Source organism: Oncorhynchus clarkii, chromosome 17, assembly GCF_045791955.1.
Source record: "Oncorhynchus clarkii lewisi isolate Uvic-CL-2024 chromosome 17, UVic_Ocla_1.0, whole genome shotgun sequence".
NCBI lineage: Eukaryota > Metazoa > Chordata > Actinopteri > Salmoniformes > Salmonidae > Oncorhynchus > Oncorhynchus clarkii.
The window spans coordinates 66,602,520-66,627,847 of NC_092163.1; the positions used below are offsets into that span (position 1 = coordinate 66,602,520).

The 25,328-nt window shown below is 42.6% G+C and overlaps 1 protein-coding gene across 2 annotated transcripts in view; it reads right to left on the reverse strand.

Annotated features, from left to right (window-relative positions):
• The window catches only part of LOC139371293 (contactin-3-like), an 81,943-nt gene that overhangs the window by 26,500 nt on the left and 30,115 nt on the right, over window positions 1-25,328 (reverse strand). For both annotated transcript variants that reach the window (XR_011627218.1, XM_071111591.1), the window contains exons 4-8: window positions 17,210-17,385; window positions 15,016-15,114; window positions 6,204-6,407; window positions 5,553-5,655; window positions 4,938-5,122 (exon numbers count right to left, since the gene is read on the reverse strand). Coding sequence is in view for 1 of the 2 variants with exons in the window: in XM_071111591.1 (XP_070967692.1) it covers window positions 4,938-5,122; window positions 5,553-5,655; window positions 6,204-6,407; window positions 15,016-15,114; window positions 17,210-17,385 (767 nt within the window). In the remaining variant the exon portion in view is untranslated. The remainder of the gene's footprint in view (window positions 1-4,937; window positions 5,123-5,552; window positions 5,656-6,203; window positions 6,408-15,015; window positions 15,115-17,209; window positions 17,386-25,328) is intronic.

Genomic DNA, 25,328 nt, shown 5'->3' on the forward strand with positions numbered 1-25,328 from the left:
GCTCGACTATGCATATTCTTGACAGTTTTTGAAAGAAAACACTCTGAAGTTTCAGAATCTGCAAATATATTGTCTGTAAGTGCCCCAGAACTCATTCTACAGGCGAAACCAAGATGATGCGTCAACCAGGAAATGAGCAGATTTCTGAAGCTCTGTTTTCCATTGTCTCCTTATATGGCTGTGATTGCGCAAGGAATGAGCCTACACTTTCTGTCGTTCTCCCAAGACGTTAGCAGCATTGTGACGTATTTGTAGGAATATCATTGGAAGATTGACCATAAGAGACTACATTTTCCAAGTGTCCGCCTGGTGTCCCTGCGTCGAAATTGGAGCGTAAAGCCAGGTGCAATTATTTTTCCATTTGAGAGCAAGGAGAAACCAGGCTTCCAGGAAGGATATATCATTGAAGAGATATGTGGAAAAACACCTTGAGGATTGATTCTAAACCACGTTTGCCATGTTTCAGTCGATATTATGGAGTTAATTTGGAAAAAAGTTCGCGTTTTGAGGGCTGAATTTTCGTTTTTTTTTTTTTTTTTTTGGTAGCCAAATGTGATGTACAAAACAGAGCTATTTCTAATACACAAATAATATTTTTGGAAAAACTGAGCATCTGCTATCTAACTGAGAGTCTCCTCATTGAAAACATCAGAAGTTCTTCAAAGGTAAGTTATTTTATTTGAAGGCTTTACTTGTTTTTGTGATAGTTGCCTGCTAAATGCTAACGCTAATGCTAACGCTAAATGCTACGCTAGCTAGCTACTGTTACACAAATGATTGTTTTCCTATGGTTGAAAAGCATATTTTGAAAATCTGAGATGACAGTGTTGTTAACAAAAGGCTAAGCTTGAGAGATAGCATATTTATTTCATTTCATTTGCGATTTTCATGAATAGTTAACGTTGCGTTATGGTAATGAGCTTAGGTCTATAAATAGAATCCCGGATCCGGGTTTGGTCGTCGCAACAGGTTAACAGTTTGAATGAATATTCCATCATTGGATTCTCCATTCACATAACTGCCAGGACAGTAGACTCAGGGAAATTGAGAGGGGGAGGGGTATGCCTCTTCATCAAAAGCAAATTGTGTGCTGACTTGAGTACAGTGAAAGTCTCGAAACATTGTTCACAATGCCTGATGGTCAAATGCCGACCCTTCTACCTCCCAAGGGAGCTTTCAGCTGCTATCGTGACTGCTGTATACATCCCACCTCAAGACAAGAAATATAACAAGTTGGCAATTAATTAATTGTTATATAGAAGCAGGAAACGTACATCCGGGGGCTGCCTTTCTTGTTTGCTGGCGATTTTAATTCCCCGTCATTAAGACACAACTTGCCCAACTTCCATCAACACGTCGGCCTCACCACTAGGGGCAATTAAGTCCTGTGCAACTGGGTCCTGGACCTCCTGATGGGCCGCCACCCAGGTGGTGAAGGTAGGAAACAACACCTCCACTTCACTGATCCTCAACACAGGGGCCCCACAAGGGTGCATACTCAGCCCCCTCCTGTAATCCCTTTTCACTCATGATTGCATTGCCACAAATGCCTCCAACTCAATCATCAAGTTTGCAGACAACACAACAATAGTAGGGCCGATTAGCAACAATGACAAGACAGAGTACAGGAAGTAGGTGAGGGACCTGGCAGAGAGGTGCAAGGAAAATAACCTCTCCCTTAACATTAACAAAACGAAGGAGCTAATCGAGGACTTCAGGAAAAAGCAGAGGGAGCACACCCCTATCCACATTGATGGGACTGCAGTGGAGAAGGTGGAAAGCTTAATGTTCCTCTGCGTAACACATCACTGACGATCTGAAATGGTCCACCCACACAGACAGTGTTGTGAGGAGGCAGAATAAATTTTGCTTGGCCCCTAAGACTCACACAAACATTTATAGATGCACAATTAAGAACATCCTGTCGGGCTGTATCACTGCCTGGTACGGCAACTGCACCGCCCGCAACCGCAGAGCTCTCCAAAGGGTGGTGCGGTCTGCCCAATGCATCACCGGGGGCACACTGCCTGCCCTCCAGAACACCTACAGCACCCGATGTCACAAGAAGGCCAAAAAGATCATCAAGGACATCAACCACCAAGCCCTGGCCTGTTCACCCCACTATCATCCAGAAGGCAAAGTCAGCACAGGTGCATCATAGTTGGGACCAAGAGACTGAAAAAGAGCTTCTATCTATAGGCCATCAGACTGTTAAATAGCCATCACTAGCCAGCTACCACCCGGTTACTCAACCCTGCACCTTAGAGAATCACTGGTCACTTTAATAATGGAACACTAGTCATTTGAATAATGTTTAGATACTGCTTTACTCATTTCAAATGTATATACTGTATTCTATTGTACTGTATTTTAGTCAATGCCACTCAGACATTGCTCATCCTAATATTTATATATTTCTTAATTCCATTATTTTACTTTTAGATTAGTTGTTGTGAATTTTTAGATATTACTGCACTGTTGAGCTAGGAACACAAGCATTTAACTACACCCGCAATAACAACTGCTAAATGTGCGTATGTGACGATACAATTTGATTTGATTTGAACAGATCCATATACGATGGAATCTCAATTGCACTCCACACTGCCCTCACCCACCTAGATAAGAGTGTCATGACTGTCCTGACCAGGTCAGGTTACAGGAGACCACAACCCTACAGATTATCTCTCAACCCCAACAGAGGAGGAGAGATCTAGGGGTCTGAAGATGTGGTGGGTTTTATGACCCCTCACGCCCCTGGTAAATATCAGGCCACAGACAAATTCCTTTGTCCTGTTACTATGGAGAACCAGCCTCAGAACATTAAACATGAAATAAAGGGACTTTGGAACAATGGTTACCCATCAGCCACAATGGTGGTCATGACGATAGATGGAATATGAAAATGTATGTCATTTTTGTTTTGTTATTAAAGGTTAATAGATGACGTTATTACGAAACATTGTAACGTAAAGAGTTTTCCTAGTATATGTTTTATGTTTATACATTGTACTTTGTGTGGAAAATGTCCAAATCAAAGGGAATGTTTTGGTAACGATGAAATGTTAAGTTAGTTGTCTAAAATTGGATTTGAGTGAAATCTAGACCTTGCCCTCATTAACTTGGTACGCCCAGAGAATTGCCCTAAAGGCGGTTACGCCCACTTCTGACCCAAGGGTATAAAACCTGTGAGTATAGAATTTACATAGAGGACGACGTGACCCAAGCTGCAGCAAAGGTCTAAAAAGTCAACGAACCCAGAATGCAACGCAAGTTTGAAGACAAAGAAATCCTTTTCTATCCAAGCTACGGATGAGTAGCTGTGTCTAAGCGGGTGCATTCAAGTCAAACCACCTAGCCTCCATCTCCCATTGAATCGTGGTATCTAAAGGGTTTCATTCCTATGCTGTGAGCTCTGAGCTACAGAGCTGTCTGTCCACAGAAGACCCCTTCCAGAGCAAAGGGTGAGGGAACAGACTCCTAAGCCAAAAGGACACTGACATCGGGAGGACGATCAGAGAGGTGCGCCGGAGTAGTGCGTCATCGAGCAACCTGGACGGTCCACGCAGAGAATCCTCTGAGATCATCCCCACGTAATACATCATTATATTCTGACCCATTAGAGCGGCTGTTTGGGGCAAGGCTAGGGTTAGAATAGCATAGCTGACAAATTCACCCAAATGTATATTTCTCTCGTGTACTTTCTTTTTTCTCTCTCTCTCTTTGAAATCCCCCTTTTGGGGAACACACACCATAGTGTGTTGGCCCGTTATACTAAGTTCTAATCAATAGCCTATAATGTGTTTTGTCTATGTGTATCTTCTATCATCATTTTACCTTTTTAGTAAATAAATATTCAACTAAGATTGGTGTGGTACGAACTCATTGGTGAGACCCGGGTCCGTGCAGATTCACGGGCTATATGACGTTCAGAGCGAGATTGGTAGGCAACTGGTTAATTAGCGGCTGTTAGCGGCTGTTGTAAAATCGATATTCTGAGTTAATTTGGGAAATAGAAACTCAATAAAAACTAGTTTTCCCATGGTGCCCCAGGTTAATGAGTTAATAATTGCTTGATTCAGTTAATCACGCAATTAGAAACTTGTAATCATTCGATGGGCAACAGTCATCACATTAACTAATACAACGTCACGACAAGAGGAATACTTATATCAGAATGCTGTTCATTTACTACAGCTCAGAGTTCAACACCATTGTCCCCTCCAAGCTTGTCACCAAGCTTAGGACCCTGGGACTGAACATCTTCCCTCTGCTACTAGATCCTGGACTTCCTGATGGGCCGATCCCAGGTGGTAAGAGTATCACCTCTGCCACGTTGACCTTCAACATGGGAGCCCCACAGGGGTGTGTGCTTAGTCCCCTCCTGTACTCCTTGTTCACCCACGACTGCATGGTAACGTACTGGGGGCGATCACGCCCCCATCCACAGCGACAGGGCTGCAGTGGAGCGGGTCGAGAGCTTCAAGTACCTCTGTGTCCAAATCACTAAGGACTTAAAATGGTCCACTCACATGTGCACACTCATGAAGATGGTGCGAAGACCTCTTCCTCCTCAGGAAGTTGAAAAGGTTTGGCTTGGGAATATGGCATTGGAGCTAACCCTGCTTCTTACTTTCTTGTGTTCTTCTTCTTTTTTTCTTGTGTGTTTTTGTTCTACCTTAGGTTATTTTGAGTGGTATATTGATATTGATTACTGCATTGTTGGGTTTGGAGCTTGCAAGAAAGGCATTTCACTGTACTTTTGCACGTGACATTAAAACTTGAAATTTCACACAGCCAAGTTTTCTAACAGATAACCAAGGCCAAAGCCAGTATTCTGACTCCAAGCCTACATTTACAAATGTGGGTATCTATTACAACAGCACATTGACTCATAAGTGTCTCTGGATTCCTTCAATGTAAAATGGATCACTTACCCTGGAAGGCGATACGACCTCGTGCAGCGTTTTTCCCCCGGCTATTTTCTGCCACGCACTCATACATCCCTGTGTCTTCCTGCTGGAAATGTGGAATTTCAAGAACAGCGTTGGAGTTCTTCATCTTCACCTTACTGGGAAATGGGACACCGCTGGTTCTCCTCCAACTTATTTCTGGGACTGGGCTGCAATACAATGAGGAGAAAAAATCCCTTATGATGACTGTCTGTCAGTCTGAGGTGAAAAAAATGTTGATTCACTGTACAGAATCTTTTACTGTGTAATGGAATTCAATTTTTCTCTAAAGAGGAGGCTGCCAAAGCCTTTAGAATTAATGTAACCATACAAATCTGGAAATCTGGCTTTCATCCATTTTTACTGTATCAAATTTCAACAGCTTTGCCTTCCTGGACATATGAAAGGATGTTTGATTTTCACATCCTCACAATGTGCTACTGCTTTCTCTACTCCTCTGTAAGTCTGTGATACTTGACTTCAAGACGATGAGTGATATCACTAATATTCCAGCATCCTATGAACAGCAAACCTTCTAATTACAAAGACCTGCATAACAAATAAACCTGCACTCTCACAAACACATGCACATTCACTTACTTTCCCAGTGCGAAGCATTCTAGTTTTACCGTGGATCCCTTCGCAGCTGGAACAGTGTCAGGGAAATTAACTTCTATTTTCGGTTCGTATTCACCCATTGCTCCTATGAAAGGGAAACAATACACAAACAGCATTTTGGCATCAATGATTAATGGCATACACACTTTACGCCTTGGAAGACAAGGCTCAACAATAACATGGGCCCAGAAACACAAAGGTCTTTGTGTGTGGAACAGAAACGATTACTGAGAGGTTGGTAAGAGGGAGAGAAACGGAAAAGGTTTATTAAAGATTCAAAGAAGAATACACCTGGGGGAGGGGATGGTATGTATTCATCTCCTGTGGAGATGTGACTTCTTTTCAGACTGAATCTAATATTCAAGCTGCTAGGAGGGCAGGAACTCCACCCAATGACTTTTCCCTTTGAGGTAAGGTAAGGTTACTCTGTCTTTTACCAAGTACCATTATAGACTATCAGGAAAGAATGGTCTATTGTAGACTGTGTATTGTCTGCCAATGCTATACACGTTGAGCGAGGTAGACTATTGATGTTGTAGCCTGTGTAGCGCCTATCTCTTTATAAGGAGCTTAATCTGGGCAGCTTGTGCAGTCTGATCAGCGTGTATGTTTACATAAAGGATTGGATCTTACCGTCATTCCTCAGGACCAGTGGTGTAGGAGAGCTGAGGACTTTGCCCTTAGTGATGCTATTGTTGACCACACAGGTGTAGTTGCCCACATCAGAAGGCTCCACTTTAGCGATGTACAGACTTCCTGTCTCCTGGGAGATGAATCGACGACTATCTTGCTGGACAAAGTAGGGGTACTCATTGAAGATCCATGCAAACGTCAGCTCTAGGAGGGAGAGGAATGTGACAGCGGTAATGCAGTAGTAGTACTGAACAGTAACATTTTTTTATTTTTTTTATTTTACCTTTATTTAACCAGGTAAGTCAGTTAAGAACACATTCTTATTTTCAATGACGGCCTAGGAACAGTGGGTTAACTGCCTGTTCAGGGGCAGAACGACAGATTTGTACCTTGTCAGCTCGGGGGTTTGAACTTGCAACCTTCCGGTTACTAATCCAACGCTCTAACCACTAGGCTACCCTGCCGCCCCAAAAACATACATGTATGTAGAAGTAGTAGTCAACATTGAAAAATGCCCTTTTGAAAATATCATTTAGCATGTATGTGAAATGTTTGTGTAGATATATCCTATTGCTGAAATACTGTACAAGAAATCAAAATACATTTTCTTCTCTATATTTAAAGTTTAAAGATACCAGGCGAATGCAGTAGAACAGCTATTGCTGCACAAGAAAGAGCGTCCAAAGAAAAGACAGCAAACCAAAATGGATTACAGCACCGCACTGGCACTCTCATGACACATGCCCTGTTCTCTACTCTGAGTGACTCAGGACAGGGCTTTCTTCCAGGCTTGTCTCATGTATGCCATGCTTCTCCTCAGCCAACAGGCCTAGCATAATTAAGAACACAGAACACAGCATTACTGACTCATCTTGAAGAGAGCACAGATTCACAGGCGTGAGGTACTGTAGCAGTAGCCTATCCAATGTGGTGTGGAGGCGAGAGTGTGTAGGGAGCTACAAGGTTTGTATGTACTGTCACTCATTTCCTGTCCCCCTGGGAGCAGAACGCCTTGCAACCTTGGCTGCTGGGATCACGCTTTGGCAGTCGGTTCAATGAAGCCAAAACTAATTCATTCTGATGAAGCAAAGCAAGACCGGGTATCCCTGACTCTAAGCTATGTGGCCAGTGATGAACAGTGATAGCATTTGTCAAGCAAATACAAGTATAGAGGAAAATTAAAATATAGTGCAACAACATATTTTCTTATTGAACACAATAGCCATTTAAGTAACATGCACAACGTTACACAAAAGGAAACCATCCCATAATTGAGCCCTCGAGAATAAACAAATATTTATGATGGAGCCCTAATGCAGTCACTTTAGCTAGCAACAATATTTCATTTGTGGCCATGTCTATGTAACATGAGATATAATGTGTCATTTGAGAAAACATCTATTCCAACATTTGAAGCCGCTGAGGCCGAATAAAAACCTGCAGGGATGGGTAACAATGGGCCCAACGAGTTCAAGGTTGTGCGTCACATTCATGCTTCACAATGCAATGAGAGCAGTGCTATGCTTACTGGGTCGTATTCTCTTGTTCAAATAGAAAAACCAAACAAAACACAATACTGCTATGGTAACAACATGCCTGGCAAAAGATAATTTCTAAGCAAGAGGCTGTCGCAGTGTGTTTCAAACTGGCTACACAAGGCCATTATCACCTCCTCCAGCTGTACAGGCCTGTATACACACACACACACACACACACACACACACACACACACACACACACACACAATGTGCACTATACAAAAGAGAGGAACCTCTAATGGGTCACGTTTAAAAGGATACTTCAGGTTTTTGGCAATGAGGCCCTTTATCTACTTCCCCAGAGTCATAGGAACCGTGTAGAACAATTTTTTTGTCTCTCTAGTATGAAGGAAGTTAGAGTTGGTTCGCGAGCCGTTAGCGCCATGATACCCATAGACTTCCAGTCATGGAGCTAACGCTAGTAAGCAATTACGCTAGAGTTAGTTAGAAACTTCCTTAAACTGCACACAGACATAAAAATGATATCCACAAGTTCAAATCAAATTATATTGGTCACATACACATATTTAGCAGATGTTATTGCAGGTGTAGCAAAATGCTTGTGTTCCTAGCTCCAACAGTGCAGTAGTATCTAACAATTCACAACAATACACACACATCTAAAAGTAAAAGAATGCAATTAAGAAATATATACATCTTAGGACGAGCAATGTCTGCGTGGCATGGACTAAAATACAGTAGAATAGAATAGAGTATATACATATGGAATGAGTAAAGCAGTATGTAAACATTATTCAAGTGAATAGTGTTCCATTATGAAAGTCCATTTCTATGTGCAGTGGCAAGACAAAGTATGTGAACCCTTTGGAATTACCGGGATTTCTGCATAAATTGGTCATAAAATTTGATCTGATCTTCATCTAAGTCACAACAAACACAGTGTGCCTAAACTAATAACACACAAATGATTGTATTTTCATGCCTATATTGAATATATCATTTAAGAATTAACAGTGCAGGTTGGAAAAAGTATGGAGTCAGAAGTCAGCAAACGTGGAGTCCAATCAATGAGACGAGATTGGAGATGTTGGTTAGAGCTGCCCTGACCTATAAAAAAAACTCACAAAATTAGAGTTTGCTATTCACAAGAAGCATTGCCTGATGTGAACCACGCCTCAAACAAAAAAGATCTCAGAAGACCTAAGATTAAGAATTGTTGACTTACATTAAGCTGGAAAGGGTTACAAAATAATCTCTAAAAGCCTTTATGTTCATCAGTCCACGGTAAGACAAATTGTCTACAAATGGAGAAAGCTAAGCACTGTTGCTACTCTCCCTAGGAGTGTCCGTCCTGCAAAGACGACTGCAAGAGCACAGCACATAATTCTCATTGAGGTTAATTAAGAAGAATCCTAGAGTGCCAGCTAAAGAGTTACAGAAATCTATGGAACATCCTAACATCTCTGTTGACGAGTCTACGATAAGAGAAACACTAAACAAGAACGGTGTTAATGGTAGAACACCACAGAAGAAGCCACTTCTGTCCCAAAAAAACATTGCTGCAAGTCTGAAGTTCATATAAGAGCACCTGGATGTTCCACAGCGCTACTGGCAAAATATTCTGTGGACAGATGAAACTAAAGTTGAGTTGTTTGGAAGGAACACAACACTACGTGGGGAGAAAAAAAGGCACACCACACCAACATCAAAACCTCATCCCAACTGTAAAGTATGGTTTGGGGCTGCTTTGCTGTCACAGGGCCTGGACAGCTTGCCATCATCGATAGAAAAATGAATTCCCAAGTTTATCAACACATTTTGCAGGAGAACGTAAGGCTATCTGTCCGCCAACTGAGCTCGTCAGAAGTTGGGAGATGCAACAGGACGATGACCCAAAACACAGAAGTAAATCAACAACAGAATTGCTTCAACAGAAGAAAATATGCCTTCTGGAGTGGCCCAGTCAGTCCTGACCTCAACCCGATTGAGATGCTGTGGCATGACCTCAAGAGAGAAGCCTCCTCCCTAAGTTTGTTTTACTCACTGCTTTAGCACACTCCACCAACCCTGATGTCCTTGCCGTGTCTGAATCCTGGCTTAGGAAGGTCACCAACAATTCTGAGATTTCCATACCCAGCTACAACCTTTTCCATCAAGATAGAACTGCCAAATGGGGAGGAGTTGCATTCTACTGCAGAGAAAGCCTCCAAAGTTCTGTCATACTTTCCAGGTCTATACCCAAACTGTTTGAACTTCTAATTTAAAAAACGAACCTCTCCAGAAATAAGTCTCTCACTGTTGCCGCCTGCTATCGACCCCCCTCCACTCCCAGCTGTGCCCTGGACACCATTTGTGAATTTATCGCCCTGCATCTAGCTTCAGAGTTTGTTCTGTTAGGTGAACTAAACTGGGATATGCTTAACACCCCGGCAGTCCTACAATCTAAGCTAAATGCCCTCATTCTCACACAAATCATCAAGGAACCCACCAGGTACAACCCTAAATCTGTAAACATGGGCACCCTCATAGACATTATCCTGACCAAATTGCCCTCCAAATACACCTCCACTGTTTTCAATCAGGATCTCAGCGATCACTGCCTCATTGCCTGTATCCGCGGTCAAACGACCACCCCTCATCACGGTCAAACGCTCCCTAAAACACTTCTGCGAGCAGGCCTTTCTAATGGACCAGGCCGGGTATCCTGGAAGGATATTGACCTCATCCTGTCAGTAGAGGATGCCTGGTCATTCTTTAAAAGTAATTTCCTCACCATCTTAGATAAGATTGCCCCGTTCAAAAAATTCAGAACTAAGATATAGCCCTTGGTTCACTCCAGACCTGACTGCCCTTGACCAGCACAAAAACATCCTGTGGCGGACTGCAATAGCATCGAATAGTCCCCACGATATGCAACTGTTCAGGGAAGTCAGGAACCAATACACGCCAGCTTCTTCAGGCAGAAATTTGCATCCTGTAGCTCTAACTCCAAAATGTTTTGGGACACTAAAGTCCAAGGAGAACAAGAGCACCTCCTCCCAGCTGCCCACTGCGCTGAGGCTAGGTAACACGGTCACCACTGATAAATCCATGATAATCAAACATTTCAGTAAGCATTTTTCAACGGATGGCCATGCCTTCTTCCTGACTACTCCAACCCTCGCCAACAGCTCCATCTCCCCCGCAGCTACTCGCCCAAGCCTCCCCAGCTTCTCCTTCACCAAAATCCAGACAGCAGATGTTCTGAAAGAGCTGCAAAACCTGGACCCGTACAAATCAGCTGGGCTAGACAATCTGGACCCTCTCTTTCTAAAACTATCCGCCGCCATTGTTGCAACCCCTATTACCAGCCTGTTCAACCTCTCTTTCGTATCGTCCGAGATCCCTAAAGATTGGAAAGCTGCCGTGGTCATCCCCCTCTTCAAACAGGGTGACACCCTAGACCCAAACTGTTACAGACCTATATCCATCCGGCCCTGCCTATCTAAAGTCTTTGAAAGCCAAGATATTAAACAGATCACTGACCATTTCGAATCCCACCGTACCTTTTCCGCTGTGCAATCCGGGTTCCCAGCCAGTCACGGGTGCACCTCAGCCACGCTCAAGGTACTAAATGATATCATAACTGCCATCGATAAAATATATACCGTCTTCATCGACGTGGCCAAGGCTTTCGACTCTGTCAATCACCGTATTCTTATCGGCAGACTCAATAGCCTTGGTTTTTCTAATGACTGCCTCGCCTGGTTCACCAATTACTTTGCAGACAGAGTTCACAGTGTGTCAAATTGGAGGGCTTGTTGTCCGGACTCCTGGCAGTCTCTATGGGGGTACCACAGGGTTCAATTCTCAGGCCGACTCTTTGCTCTGTTTATATCAACGATGTTGCTCTTGCTCTGGGTGATTCCCTGATCCACCTCTACGCAGATGACACCATTCTGTATACTTCTGGCCCTTCCTTGGACACTGTGCTAACTAACCTCCAAACAAGCTTCAATGCCATACAACACTCCTTCCGTGGCCTCCAACTGCTCTTAAACGCTAGTAAAACCAAATGCATGCTTTTCAACCATTTGCTGCTCGCACCCGCCCGCCCGACTAGCATCACCACCCTGGACGGTTCTGACCTAGAATATGTGGACAACTATAAATACATAAATACCTAGGTGTCTGGCGAGACTGTAAACTCTCCTTCCAGACTCATATTAAACATCTCCAATACAAAATAAATTCTAGAATCCTCTTTCTATTTCGCAACAAAGCCTCCTTCACTCACGCCGCCAAACTTACCCTAGTAAAACTGACTATCCTACCGATCCTCGACTTCGGCGATGTCATCTACAAAATAGCTTCCAACACTCTACTCAGCAAACTGTATGCAGTCTATCACAGTGCCATCCGTTTTGTCACCAAAGCCCCTTATACCACCCACCACTGCGACCTGTATGCTCTAGTCGGCTGGCCCTCGCTACATATTAGTCGCCAGACCCACTGGCTCCAGGTCATCTATAAGTCCATGCTAGGTAAAGCTCCGCCTTATCTCAGTTCACTGGTCACGATAACAATACCCACCCGTAGCACACGTTCCAGCAGGTTTATCTGACTGATCATCCCCAAAGCCAACACCTCATTTGGCCGCCTTTCCTTCCAGTTCTCTGCTGCCAGTGACTGGAACGAATTGCAAAAATCGCTGAAGTTGGAGACTTTTATTTCCCTCACCAACTTTAAACATCAACTATCTGAGCAGCTAACCAATCGCTGCAGCTGTACATAGTCCATGTGTAAATAGCCCACCCAATCTACCTACCTCATCCCCATACTGTTTTTATTTTATTTACTTTTCTGCTCTTTTGCACACCAGTATCTCTACTTGCACATCATCATCTGCTCATTTATCCCTCCAGTATTGACTTGTTGATGCTACCCATCCCGGTAGCGGGATAATTGTCATCAGCAACTGCTGAATAGCATAGCGCCACAGTCAAATAATATTACTAAAAATATTCATATTCATGAAATGACAAGTGCAATATAGAAAAACACAGTTTAGCCTTTTGTTAATCCACCTGTCGTCTCAGATTTTGAAATTATGAGAAAAGAGCGGTCACGACAACGCAGACGTATATTCCAAATTTTTACTCAATTGCGCAAAGTCACTCTCAGAGCCCCCACCTATCCACTTACGCAATGTGATCTTTCACGCTCATTTTTCAAAATAAAAGCCTGAAACTATGTCTAAAGACTGTTGACACCTTAGGGAAGCCACAGAAAAAGGAATCTGGCTGATATCCCTTTAAATGGAGGATAGGCATGCATAGGAACAGAGAGGTTTCAAAATAAGAGGCACTTCCTTAAATCAGGCTTTCACCTGCAATATCAGTTCTGTTATACTCACAATATTTTTACAGTTTTGGAAACTTTAGAGCGTTTTCTATCCTAATCTGACAATTATATGCATATTCTAGTTTCTGGGGCTGAGAAATAGGCAGTTTCAAATGAGTACGTTTTTTTTTTAGCCAAAAATGAAAATACTGCCCCCTACACCCAACAAGTTAATCTGCTAAATTGTAATTATTCGCTCTTATGGCCTATTTATTGCCTAACTCCTCATGCCTTTTGCACACACTGCATATAGACTTTATTTTTTTCTACTGTGTCATTGACTTGTTTATTGTGTTATTGGCTTGTTTATTGTTTACTCCATGTGTAACTCTGTGTTGTTGTCTGTGTCACACTGCTTCGCTTTACCTTGGCCAGGTTGCAGTTGCAAATGAGAACTTGTTCTCAACTAGCCTACCTGGTTAAATAAAGGTTAAATAAAGTTCACCCCCAAGAATATTGTTTAACTGAAACACTTTTGTTAAGAGGAATGGTCCAAAATTCCTGCTGGACATTGTGCAGGTCTGATCCGCAACTACAGAAAACATTTGGTTTAGTGCTGCCAAAGGAGGGTCAACCAGTTATTAAATCCAAGGGTTCACATACTTTTTACACCCTGCACTGTGAATGTTTACACTGTGTTCAACAAAGACATAAAAATAGATAATTTGTTGTGTGTTATTAGTTTAAGGAGACTGTGTTTGTCTATTGTTGTGACTTAGATGAAGATCAGATCAAATGTTATGACCAATTTCTGCATAAATCCAGGTAATTCCAAAGGGTGCGCATACTTTATTTCCAATGCATATGGGGCAGCAGCCTCTAAGGTGCAGGGTTGAGTGGATGGATATTTAACAGTCTGATGGCCTTGAGATAGAAGCTGTTTTTCAGTCTCTCGGTCCCAGCTGTGATGTGCCTGTACAGACTTCGCATCTGGATGGTAGCGGTGTGAACAGGCCGTGGCTTGGGTGGTTGATGTCCTTGATGATCTTTTTGGCTTTTCTGTGACATCGGGTGTTGCTTGTCAGTGATGTGTACGCCGAGGAACTTGAAGCTTTTCAACTTTTTCATCTGACTCTGAAGTAGATAAAGGGTGTCCTTGCCAAAATCTCGAATTTTCCCTTTAAAGTGAGTGGTGGTCCTTTGTAGCTCAGTTGGTAGAGCATGGCGCTTGTAATGCCAGGGTAGTGGCTTTGATTCCTGGGACCATCCATACGTAAAATGTATGCACGCATGACTAAGTCGCTTTAGATAAAAGCGTTTGCTAAATTGCATATATTATGGTCCTGCAACAGGGTCAGTCTGTATGTACAAAGTCCATTATTCAATACCAAGGAAAGTTTAACTGAGTAGGGTTGCGATCACACACACTTCAATAGCAAACTCAAATGTGCAGAGTCATTCATCTGTACAAGTTGAAAATAGCATGAAAGATAAACAAGATATCCCAGAAAGTTTTTTGGTTTGTTTTTCCTCTAGGGTATAAAATAAATGAGTTTGAAAAATCACTTTGAATTCTACATTCCATTTGAGTTGGGATAAGTTACAATTGATTATGTGATCCAGGTTTTAAAATCACTTTGCTGGGAACGTATTGCCTAAGGATCAGGTTAAGCCTCCAATTTGAGGAACATCTTTTCATTTGCCCCCAGATTTGTCTCTAATTGAAGGAAATAGTTCAGAATGAAAAACAAACAGAGGCCAATCACGCACGGCTTTATTCTGCAGACATCTGTGTGCAATAAGTTTCATTTGAGGTTGCTAGCTGGAATGATTGCTTTGAGGGCTAACAAATACGGTGTTATGAATAAACATATTGTGAACACCCTGAATAACTTCTGTATATAATACTTAAATCAAAGATTTTAATGGGATACAGAAGAGCGGTACCTTTCCAGTTATTCATAGATATCTCTAATAAGGAAAAAACATACCTCCAGAATGCATGGGTGGTCCACATAACAAAACCACTCCTTGTCCCTCTCGGACATTCACAGCACTCCGTGCAGTTTGGGTCTTGAAGTTATCTAGGTCTAATCAACACAAAAATCCAGCTTTAGTGTTACTACAGAATGGATGAATATGCATAATAAAGCATAATGGACAGTAAGCACTAACATGAGTATGCCTAAATACAGCTGACAACTCAATCAGTATCAGCCAATGTGTTTCCCACTGTGGTTTGAGTTTCACCACCACATGCATCCGTTATATTGGTTTCTTCAGAGCTCTAAAATCCATGTGGTGCAGGAATCCATTCACAGGTACAGTGATCGATTGCTTTAGAACACACCCAATGCTATACAATACTTTGAAAGGCAACTGTAACATTGAACATTATTGATGGACTTGAGTGTGTGATGTATACCTCACAACACACAGTTGTTATGATAGCAGCAGGAGATTAACTTGCAAAGGGATAATAGAGAGAAGAGGAAACTGGAAGAACTGAACAAACACAGAGCACATGACGAAAAACAGGATTCAGTGCCAAGAGCAATAACCAACATCATTATTAAATGCAGTGTAATCTTGCACTTAGCTTCCCCATTGATACTCTGGGCGCAATTCATCCCTGCAAATGAAAGGGGAAAAAGCTGACAGACTGAGCTTGTACCTGGGATGATGAAACGTTACTCTGTTTCAGTGAGTGATGGGCAAACCACTGTACCCCTGTGCCTAATGACTCCGCACCCTTGGGCTGGCAGCCCTGCAGTCAGGCCCCGAACACAAACAAAAGAAAGTCAATGTGCCCGTTAAGACAAATTGGGAAAAGAGAAGGATTATAGAGGGGAGTGGGAGAGCGAAGGGAAGATTAATGAGCCAGTCTCTGATGACCGTGGTGAAATCCAACACGGCCAAGTCATAGCAGGATTCTGTTCAGGCCACGCGGTGAGTGGCCATCTTCCAACAGAGCAGTGGAGAACTACAACTCTCAGCCAAGCTGCTGATTCTAAAGCAGGAGGAGGTAGGCTAGCTAGGCTATCTACAGACAGGTGGAGCAGGCTGGTTGGAAAGCATAACCACACAGCTGCAGCTGATCATGACGGTAATATTAATTTCAAACAGTGGGGGTTGGTATTGAAAGGTAGTAATCAGTTAAGGTAGGGAGAGGAGGCCCTCCTATTCTCCTCTCTCCTCACACAGAAAGTCACAGCAGGGACTGGTGCTAAAATGCAGCACTCTGCAGGCTGGCTCTACCCTGTCTGTAGCAGAATGAGTGCTTCCTCTAGGCTAATATGTCTCCTCTGCACAGACTCCAACTCTGAGAGCCAACAAGAATGTGTCGGGAGGGAAGTCAGAAAAATATATATAGAGAGGTATCTTATCCAACTTATCCAGTTGTGTTAGTTGTTCAGAAATTCAATATAAATAGGATGAAGTTGATGGCCATAACACATCACAAAAAAGAAACACATCATCAAAATGGCGGTTGAATTGTGGAGACAGGAAATGGAGGAAGCAAGCCATCCTTGTCTATGGCAGCTTCTTCATTACAAGGAAAAGCTAGCAGCCTATGCAGCAACCTTCATGTATCGCCAATACCTCCTCTGTGCATTCCCCTACTAGACAATAAATATCAAGCAGCTTCCCTCCTCACCTAGGACCCACAAGTGAGATTCATTATCCAGCCCATGAGGGTAAAGGCAGTCAATCTCTTAAGGGGAAGGAAAGGCTCTCTATCTCTAGGACATGATCAATAGTGAGACGGCATGAACAGTGAGAGGGGAGAGGTGTCTCTACACTGTCTGTCTGTTGGCTCTCTATATGGTAGAGAATCATGCCAAAGCTTCATATTCATAAAAATGATTGTGTCTGGTTTGCAAAGTCTTAAGCTTTATTTGTGTTGTTTTCCTTTCCAGAACGCAGACGCTGGCATAGATTTGCAAAGTATCAGTCAATACCGAGTGAGCTCAGATGCTGTCAAACCTGGAAACACAGCGACTAATGAGAATCAATGGAGTCAGAAGCTGCCTTACCCATTTTGTTGCATCTGACATTTCATTCAATTAACCCTTAAAAATATATATTTGAAGCAAACCAAACAAGAAATCAGAATGCTAAGGCCACAGCAACAATACTCACACAGTCACACACAGATGTGTTAAAAATAGCCCAATCACTTACATGCAAATTGTAGAGTGGCTCGGCAGCTGAGGATGATCCCCCATGTGTTGAAGGCAGTGCACTGGTATATCCCTGTGTCTTGGTCCCTGTCCAGACTGTTAATGATCAGGTTGCCTCCAGACATGTGACGCCGGTAGTCACTCCCCAGATCAATGAGTGTTCCGTTAAGCGACCATCTGGAAAGACGCAAACACAATCAGCAGCCGGGCCTCTGGAGATGCACACTCACAAACATTTATCATATGGATCGATTTGATGGGTGCAGGTGACCATTATTCTGTGAACACCAAGAGATAGGAAATATCAAAACATTAGTTTGAATCTTTATGATTCCCTCATGATAAAGACAATTGAATCAAATGAAAGATATTGGATATAATCACCCTGTAATTGTTGGTGTTTTTAGCATGAGACTTTTCATAGTGTATTGGGTTAGCCTAGCTAGCTGCCTTGGCATTTCAAAGACTGGCCTATTTGTTTCTATTGTACATAATTGAATTATGGAAAAAAATGTACTTCACATCTCACATTAATGATATAAAATAATTATGATATAAAATGATATAAAATATATTATTTGTTTTGAGTCATAGCTCAAAACAAATAATATTTTCAAGTTGTCCAAAAACACCAATCACCAGCTAAGATAAATACAGGGATATACACTGAGTGAGGTCAAATAAAGTAAAATATAAAATGTTTTGGATGGTTTAGTACTAATGATTTGCTGCAATAAACAATTTACAAATAGGAAAACTAATTTTTTGTTTTTCCACAGTGAGACAGAAACCTAAAATGAAAAAGGAAAATTAACGAAGCTGAGAGGCATGATAAGTATGGATTATTTTCCACTTAAGAAAGCAAGTAATTGTGAATGATTAGGATGAGACTTTGAGCCAGCTAGCTTGAACAATGCCATTCTGGGACAGTGAAATGACAATTCCAATGATGAGCAAAAAAAAATCAATATTATTTTTCCCCTTTTCAGTAAACTAACGAGCAGAGAAAATTATTCTTCACACAGCCTTAAAACCAGCCATGACTCTCCCCAGACTCCCGCCTGACAGACTACAAAAGATATAGCTGTCTTTCATGTTGTTGACTGCATTATTCATCTATCACAGTGTGGTTTTCACTTAATCAGACATATTTTGTCATCATTCCAGATACCAAAATTATTTTAAAAATGTTTGAAGTTACAGTGTGTGATGAAGCCTATGTTTCGTGGGCGCACAAATATGAATGCAAAAAACTAGGGAGTTTGATGACTTATTGAATCTCAATTGCTTTAAAAAAACAGCTTGTTTCTACATGTTCCAAACTGCTCTGTTGATACATCATGTTACCATAGGTATACAGTCTATAGAAGGAGGATCTCACGTGTCATCTCGTGCTAATATTTATATATTTCTTAATTCCATTCTTTTACTTTTAGATTTGTGTGTATTGTTGTAAATTGTTAGATACTACTGCACTGTTGGAGCTAGGAACCCAAGCATTTCGCTACACCTTCAATAACATCTACTAAATATGTATATGTGACCAATAAAATTAGATTTGATTTGATTTATAATAAAGTGGAGAGGGGGAGAAGGAGAGGTGGTCTGGTGGCTAATTATATTCGCAGCCACCCCAGAATCTGAAGTTAATGGGAGAGGACAGTAGGCAGGCTGAGCAGATCAGACACCCCTGGAGCAGATGGCTGAGCTCTTCCTCTGCTGGGTGTGATGGTGTCTATGCACGACACAGCCAGTCACTATGCCAGCCACCCCATCTAGCAGCAGTAGCAGCAACACCTTAAACTGCAAGCCTGAACAGTGGGACAAGTTGTCAGAGACACCCCTCACCTGCCACCACTAAGTAGCCACCAGAAAAGGCCTGGTATGAAACCCCCCTGAGGGTGAAGGCATGAAACTCCCGTCACATATAGAACACCCATTCCATGAGAGTAAGAGTAAAGAACAAGGATAGACCACAGTGATGCAGCTAGTGTAATTTCACTACAAAACAAGAAGATGTGGAGTTATTTAACCTGAACCAATATAATTGAAATCACACAAATTACCAAGCAGTCATCACACTGAGATGTTATTATCACTCCACCAATTAAACCCCATGCGGACATAACTATCCTTTGCCATCCACTATCCAAAACATGAATTATCCATGTTAGCATAGTCATATTGTATTTGAGTCGTCACCGACATCATCATCATCATATGCAGTGATGTGTATCTCTCTAACAGTCAGTAAAATGGTTCTCATCACCTGTGAGGTTGTGAGCAAAACCTCAAATATGGAGGCAAAAACATTAAATTAGACATCTTTTTACTGTGAGAGTATAAGATTGTTGCAAGCAGCATGCTGTGACCTGTATAGAAGTCTGTGCCCTCAAACCTGTTGCCAGCTCCGGACTAATGAGGACTAGGGTTGCAAAGGGTAGGAAACTTTTTGGTAAATTTCCGGGATTCTTCCATGGGAAGTTAAGCCCTGGAATTTGGGGGATTTGCTTAAATTCATCAAAAAAGTTAGCTTATAACAGTGAACCTTTTTTTTGTGGGATACACAAGGCAATTCTAGATCTTGTGGCATATTTTGGTTAAACTATCCACAATTCAATGGAATTGCAACCCTCTGCAAGGCACAGTGCATTCTTCCATCACATGTGCAGTGAACTCTTCCATCACATGTACAGCTGAACTCAAGATCTTGCACACTAATGAGATGCTATTGAGCCCACACTACTACACTGTCTGAGCCAAGGACTACATGCTTTCTGGTAAGTTCACAACAAGCAACCTCTACTTCTCTTCGAGGTGAAAATGATGAATCAGACACCTTATCGATAGCAACAGCTCATCATCCTCCTGCAATCAGATTTGTTTTTACTCAATGGAGGAACGTAGTCAGAGAAATGCTGATGAATGTCTTGCTCGAGCTGTGTATGCAACTGGTTCACAGATTCAGAGTTCAAGTGAAGGTCAAGCAAATCATAGCGGTCAAGGTCAAGCAAATCATCTCTGATGGGTGGTCGAATGTTCGTTGGCAAGGAATGACTAACTACATCATCTCCACCCCTCAACCTGTATTATACACGAGCACAGACACAAGGGACAGACACACCATTCTCTACATTGCATATGAGCTGAAGGCAGTCATCAATGACCTTGGACCCAGAAGGTATTTGCACTGGTGAATGACAATGCTGTGAACATGAAGGCTACTTGGTCTAAAGTGGAGGAGTTCTACCTCACATCACACCCATTGGCTGTGCTGCTCATGCATTGAATCTGCTCCTCAAGGACATCATGGCACTGAAAGAATGAATATACTCTACAAGAGAGCCAATGAAATGGTTAGGTATGTGAAGAGTCAGCAAGTTATAGCTGCAATCTACCTCATCAAGCAAAGTGAGAAGAATAAGAGCAGCACATTGAAGCTACCCAGCAACACCCCTTGGGATGGTGTTGTCATCATGTTTGAGAGGCTCCTGGACGGGAAGGAGTCCCTCCAAGAAATGGCCATATCACAGTCTGCCGATATGGACTCTTCCCATCAAGAGGATCTTTCTGGATGATGTATTTTGGGAGAGAGTGGTAAGCAGCCTGAAAATCCTGAAACCTATAGCCGAAGAGGATGGCTGACGTTTTACATGCCCGTAATAAATTGGGATATTATGTTCATTTTTTTTGCGTTGTTTGTAACTTGTCTTTTTACTTATTTTGTACATAATGTTGCTGCTACCATCTATTATGACCAAATATATCTTCTGGACATCAGAACTGGGATTACTCACTACGGACTGGAAGAATCTTTTTCCTCAAATCAAATCAAAGTTTATTTGTCACGTGCGCCGAATACAACAGGTGTAAACTTTACAGTGAAATGCTTACTTACAGGCTCTAACCAATGGTGCCAAAAAAAAGGTATGTGTGTGTGTGTGTGTGTGTGTGTGGGGGGGGGGGGGGGGGGTAAGTAAAGAAATAAAACAACAGTAGAAAGACATTTGAAAAAAGAGTAGCAAGGTTATATGCAGACATTAGTCAGGCTTATTGAGGTAGTATGTACATGTAGGTATCGTTAAAGTGACTGTGCATATATGATGAACAGAGAGTAGGACACAATGCAAATAGTCTGGGTAACCATTGGTTACCTGTTCAGGAGTCTTATGGCTTGGGGGTAAAAACTGTTGAGAAGCCTTTTTGTCCTAGACTTGGCACTCCGGTACCGCTTGCCTTGTGGTAGTAGAGAGAACAGTCTGTCCTAGTAGGACTGGGGTGGCTGGGGTCTTTGACAATTTTTAGGGCCTTCCTCTGACACCGCCTGGTTTAGAGGTCCTGGATGCCAGGCAGCTTTGCCCCAGTGATGTACTGGGCCGTACGCACTACCCTCTGAAGTGCCTTGCCGTCGGAGGCCAAGCAATTGCCGTACCAGGCAGTGATGCAACCGGTCAGGATGCCCTCGATGTTGCAGCTGTAGAACCTTTTGAGGATCTCAGGACCCATGCCAAATCTTTTTAGTTTTCTGAGGGGGAATAGACTTTGTCGTGCCCTCTTCACGACTGTCTTGGTGTGTTTGCACCAATCTAGTTTGTTGTTGATGTGGACACCAAGGTACTTGAAGATCTCAACCTGCTCCACTACAGCCCCATCGATGAGAATGGGGACGTGCTCGGTGCTCCTTTTCCTGTAGTCCACAATCATCTCCTTAGTCTTGGTTACATTGAGGGATAGGTTGTTATTCTGGAACCACCCGGCCAGGTCTCTGACCTCCTCCCTATAGGCTGTCTCGTCGTTGTCGGTGATCAAGCCTACCACTGTTGTGTCGTCAGCAAACTTAATGATGGTGTTGGAGTCGTGGGTGAACAGGGAGTACAGGAGGGGACTGAGCACGCACCCCTGGGGAGCTCCAGTGTTGAGGATCAGCGTGGCGGATGTCTTGCTACCTACCCTCACCACCTGGGGGCGGCCTGTCAGGAAGTCCAGGATCCAGTTGCAGAGGGAGGTGTTTAGTCCCAGGATCCTTAGCTTGGTGATGAGCTTTGAGGGTACTATGGTGTTGAACGCTGAGCTGTAGTCAATGAACAACATTCTCACATAGGTGTGTATAATAATTAATAATAATTACAGAGAACTGATTTTATAAATTAACAGTCTTCAAAGACACAACAACCTACACCACTTTTAACAGCACATTACTCAACAAAAGTGAGACTCATGTCGCCTACGGTAGGCCTAGGGTATATCGAAAAACATGATGTGACTCTCCGCAAATAATTACATATAGAGGATTTGAGGATTCTAAATTAAAACCAAAAGCCACCTCATGGGTTTCCCGGTGTCGGCTGGCAAGTTTCTCGAACCTGCATCTGTAGCACCATATTTTGCACTGTGGGAGCCCTCATCCACTCCGGAGCCTCCCATCCAAAGTATCAAAATACAGAGTTGTTGGTAAAGGTAAATTGTTCTGCTAATAGCCCATAATGGGTCCAGGTCAGGATAACCAAAACATTTATTTATTAAAGAAAGAATGTTGCTACTTATTTATTTTGATCCAAAGCCATGAATGTGTGAGTCACTCAGCTTTACGTAGGTGCCGGCTATATGACTGATAATATATAATAATATTTTGGAGGTTATATTTCATTTACAAAAAAATGAAAGAGCGATTGTAATCTGAATGAAGGCCAAAATAATATTTGTAAAGGCAAAAACATTTCTGTTTTTAGAGGGAGAGAACCGCTGGGCCAATTGTGCACCGCCTATAAAGGCAAAAATATAGCCCTGCTAATAGAAATAATGGCACTGTACAAAGTGACCATGTGTTTGAAAGAGTATTTTCCAGTAAGCAACAATCTGTTTCATTCCGTGATATTTATTCCCACAGTAATTCGTTACGGATTCATAACTAAATAAACATCAGCATTTTGAAAGAGTATTTTTATCATTATTTTATTAACGAGAGCATAAAGATGTTGATGAAGAAAATACTGTACTGCTGTTTTGCGTTATAAATGTAACACTTCAGAGTACTTAAGCATCGAATACATTGCAGGTAGGGGGATGTTCACACCTACAGTAGCCGGGCTATAAAGAGTCTACTGTCCTGCTAATCGGGCTACAAGTGTTTGAAAACCTGTTTTCAAAATGCCACCAGCTAACACATAGTAATTTGTTATGGAGCCATAACTAAATAAACATCGGCATTTTGAAAGTAGTATTTTTATAATAATTTTATTAATGAAAGCATAAAGATGCCATTATTAGTTGCATTGTTTTAGTTTGAACCTGCAGACTGTCACTAAGAACAGAACAGCAGGAATGTTTCCCTAATCAGCGCCATTGTTAGCACAATGCCCCTTATTAAAGTGTTGCCCCCCCCCTCCTTCCTTCCCAATGGGCTAGGTCGGTCTTCTGTGCGTGGCTTTGCGGCCCATCCCGTGCCCCCTGACCTTGTGCCTTGAACCTTGCGTGCTTTCAGTGGATACACCTGGAGAACTGCAAGGCAGTCCCATTGTGAGCCACTCGGGAGCCATGACCAATATATATTGTCCTGCTAATAACAGGGTTAACAATAAATCCTGTGAGAATATCCAACAGGCTTTTATATAATTCTAAATTAATAATAATAATCGCTTTCTTTAGAAAATAACAATATTTTGGAGATGATTTCATTTTCAAATAATGTAAAATGAGCGAGATAAAGGCCATTGTTGAACATGTGTTGAGACAATGTTACTCATTTGTAAATAAAGCCAAAGTTTTTTACTTTGAATGATTTATTTCTGTTTTTAGAGGGAGAAAAACCAAACACCTACAGTCATCTCATGGGTCTCGCAGCCGAGGCCGGCACGGGTATTGAACCAGCATCTGTAGCAACAGAGATTTTAGACTGCTGCCCACTCAGGCGATATACAACATGACCGGTCAGGAGTGGCCTACAGTACTACAGTAAGGGCAAAATAATCCTAACAAAATAAAATAATAAAAATCTTAGTGTAACAACAGTTTTAGTAAGTAATACTGAAGTCGTGCACAATTATCAGTTTCTAATTAGGTTTATATCGCCCATTCATTGTCAGTTTGAGACACAGTAGGACCCAAAAGCATAATCAGTGGTCTAACTCCCCCTTGCGCTGGTTTGGAGAAATTAAGTGGTGATGAAGGGTACCGTACTAAACCTCAAATGACCTATAAGTCCCCCGGCGTAAGCTCACAACTTTTAAAGGAGGAACCACTGTACCTACAGTTTCAAGCAGACCACCACAGTCCCTGTGCCCAAGAAAGCGAAGGTAACCTGCCTAAATGATGACCATAGCACTCATGTCGGTAGCCATTAAGCCATTTGGTGCTTTGAAAGCTGGTCATGGCTCACATCAACAGCATCCTCCAGGATACCCTAGACTCACTCCAATTCGCATACCGCCCCAACAGATCCACAGATGACGCAATCCCAATCGCACTCCACACTGCCCTTTCCCAGCTGGACAAAAGGAACACCTATGTGAGAATGCTGTTCATTGACTACAGCTCAGCGTTCAACACCATAGTGCCCACAAAGCTCATCACTAAGCCTGGGACTAGGACCATGGGACTAACACCTCCCTCTGCAACTGGATCCTGGTCTTCCTGACGGGCCGCCCCAGCTGGTAAGGGTAGGCAACAACACGTCTGTCATGCTGATCCTCAACACTGGGGCCCCTCAGTGGTGTGTACTTAGTGTCTTACTGTACTCCCTGTTCACTCATGACTGCACTGCCAGACACGACTCCAACACCATCATTAAATTTGCCAATCACACAACAGTGGTAGGCTTGATCACCGACAACAACGAGACAGCCCATAGGGAAGAGATCAGAGACCTGGCCGTGTGGTGCTAGGACAACAACCTCTCCCTCAACTTGATCAAGACAAAGGAGATAATTGTGGACTACAGGAAAAAGAGGACTGAGCACGCCCCCATTCTCATCGATGGGGCTGCAGTGGAGCAGGTCGAGAGCTTCAAGTACCTTGGTGTCCACATCACCAACAAACTAACATGGTCCAAGCACACCAAGACAGTCGTGAAAAGGGCACGACAAAACCCATTCCCCCTCAGGAGACTGAAAATATTTTTTCCA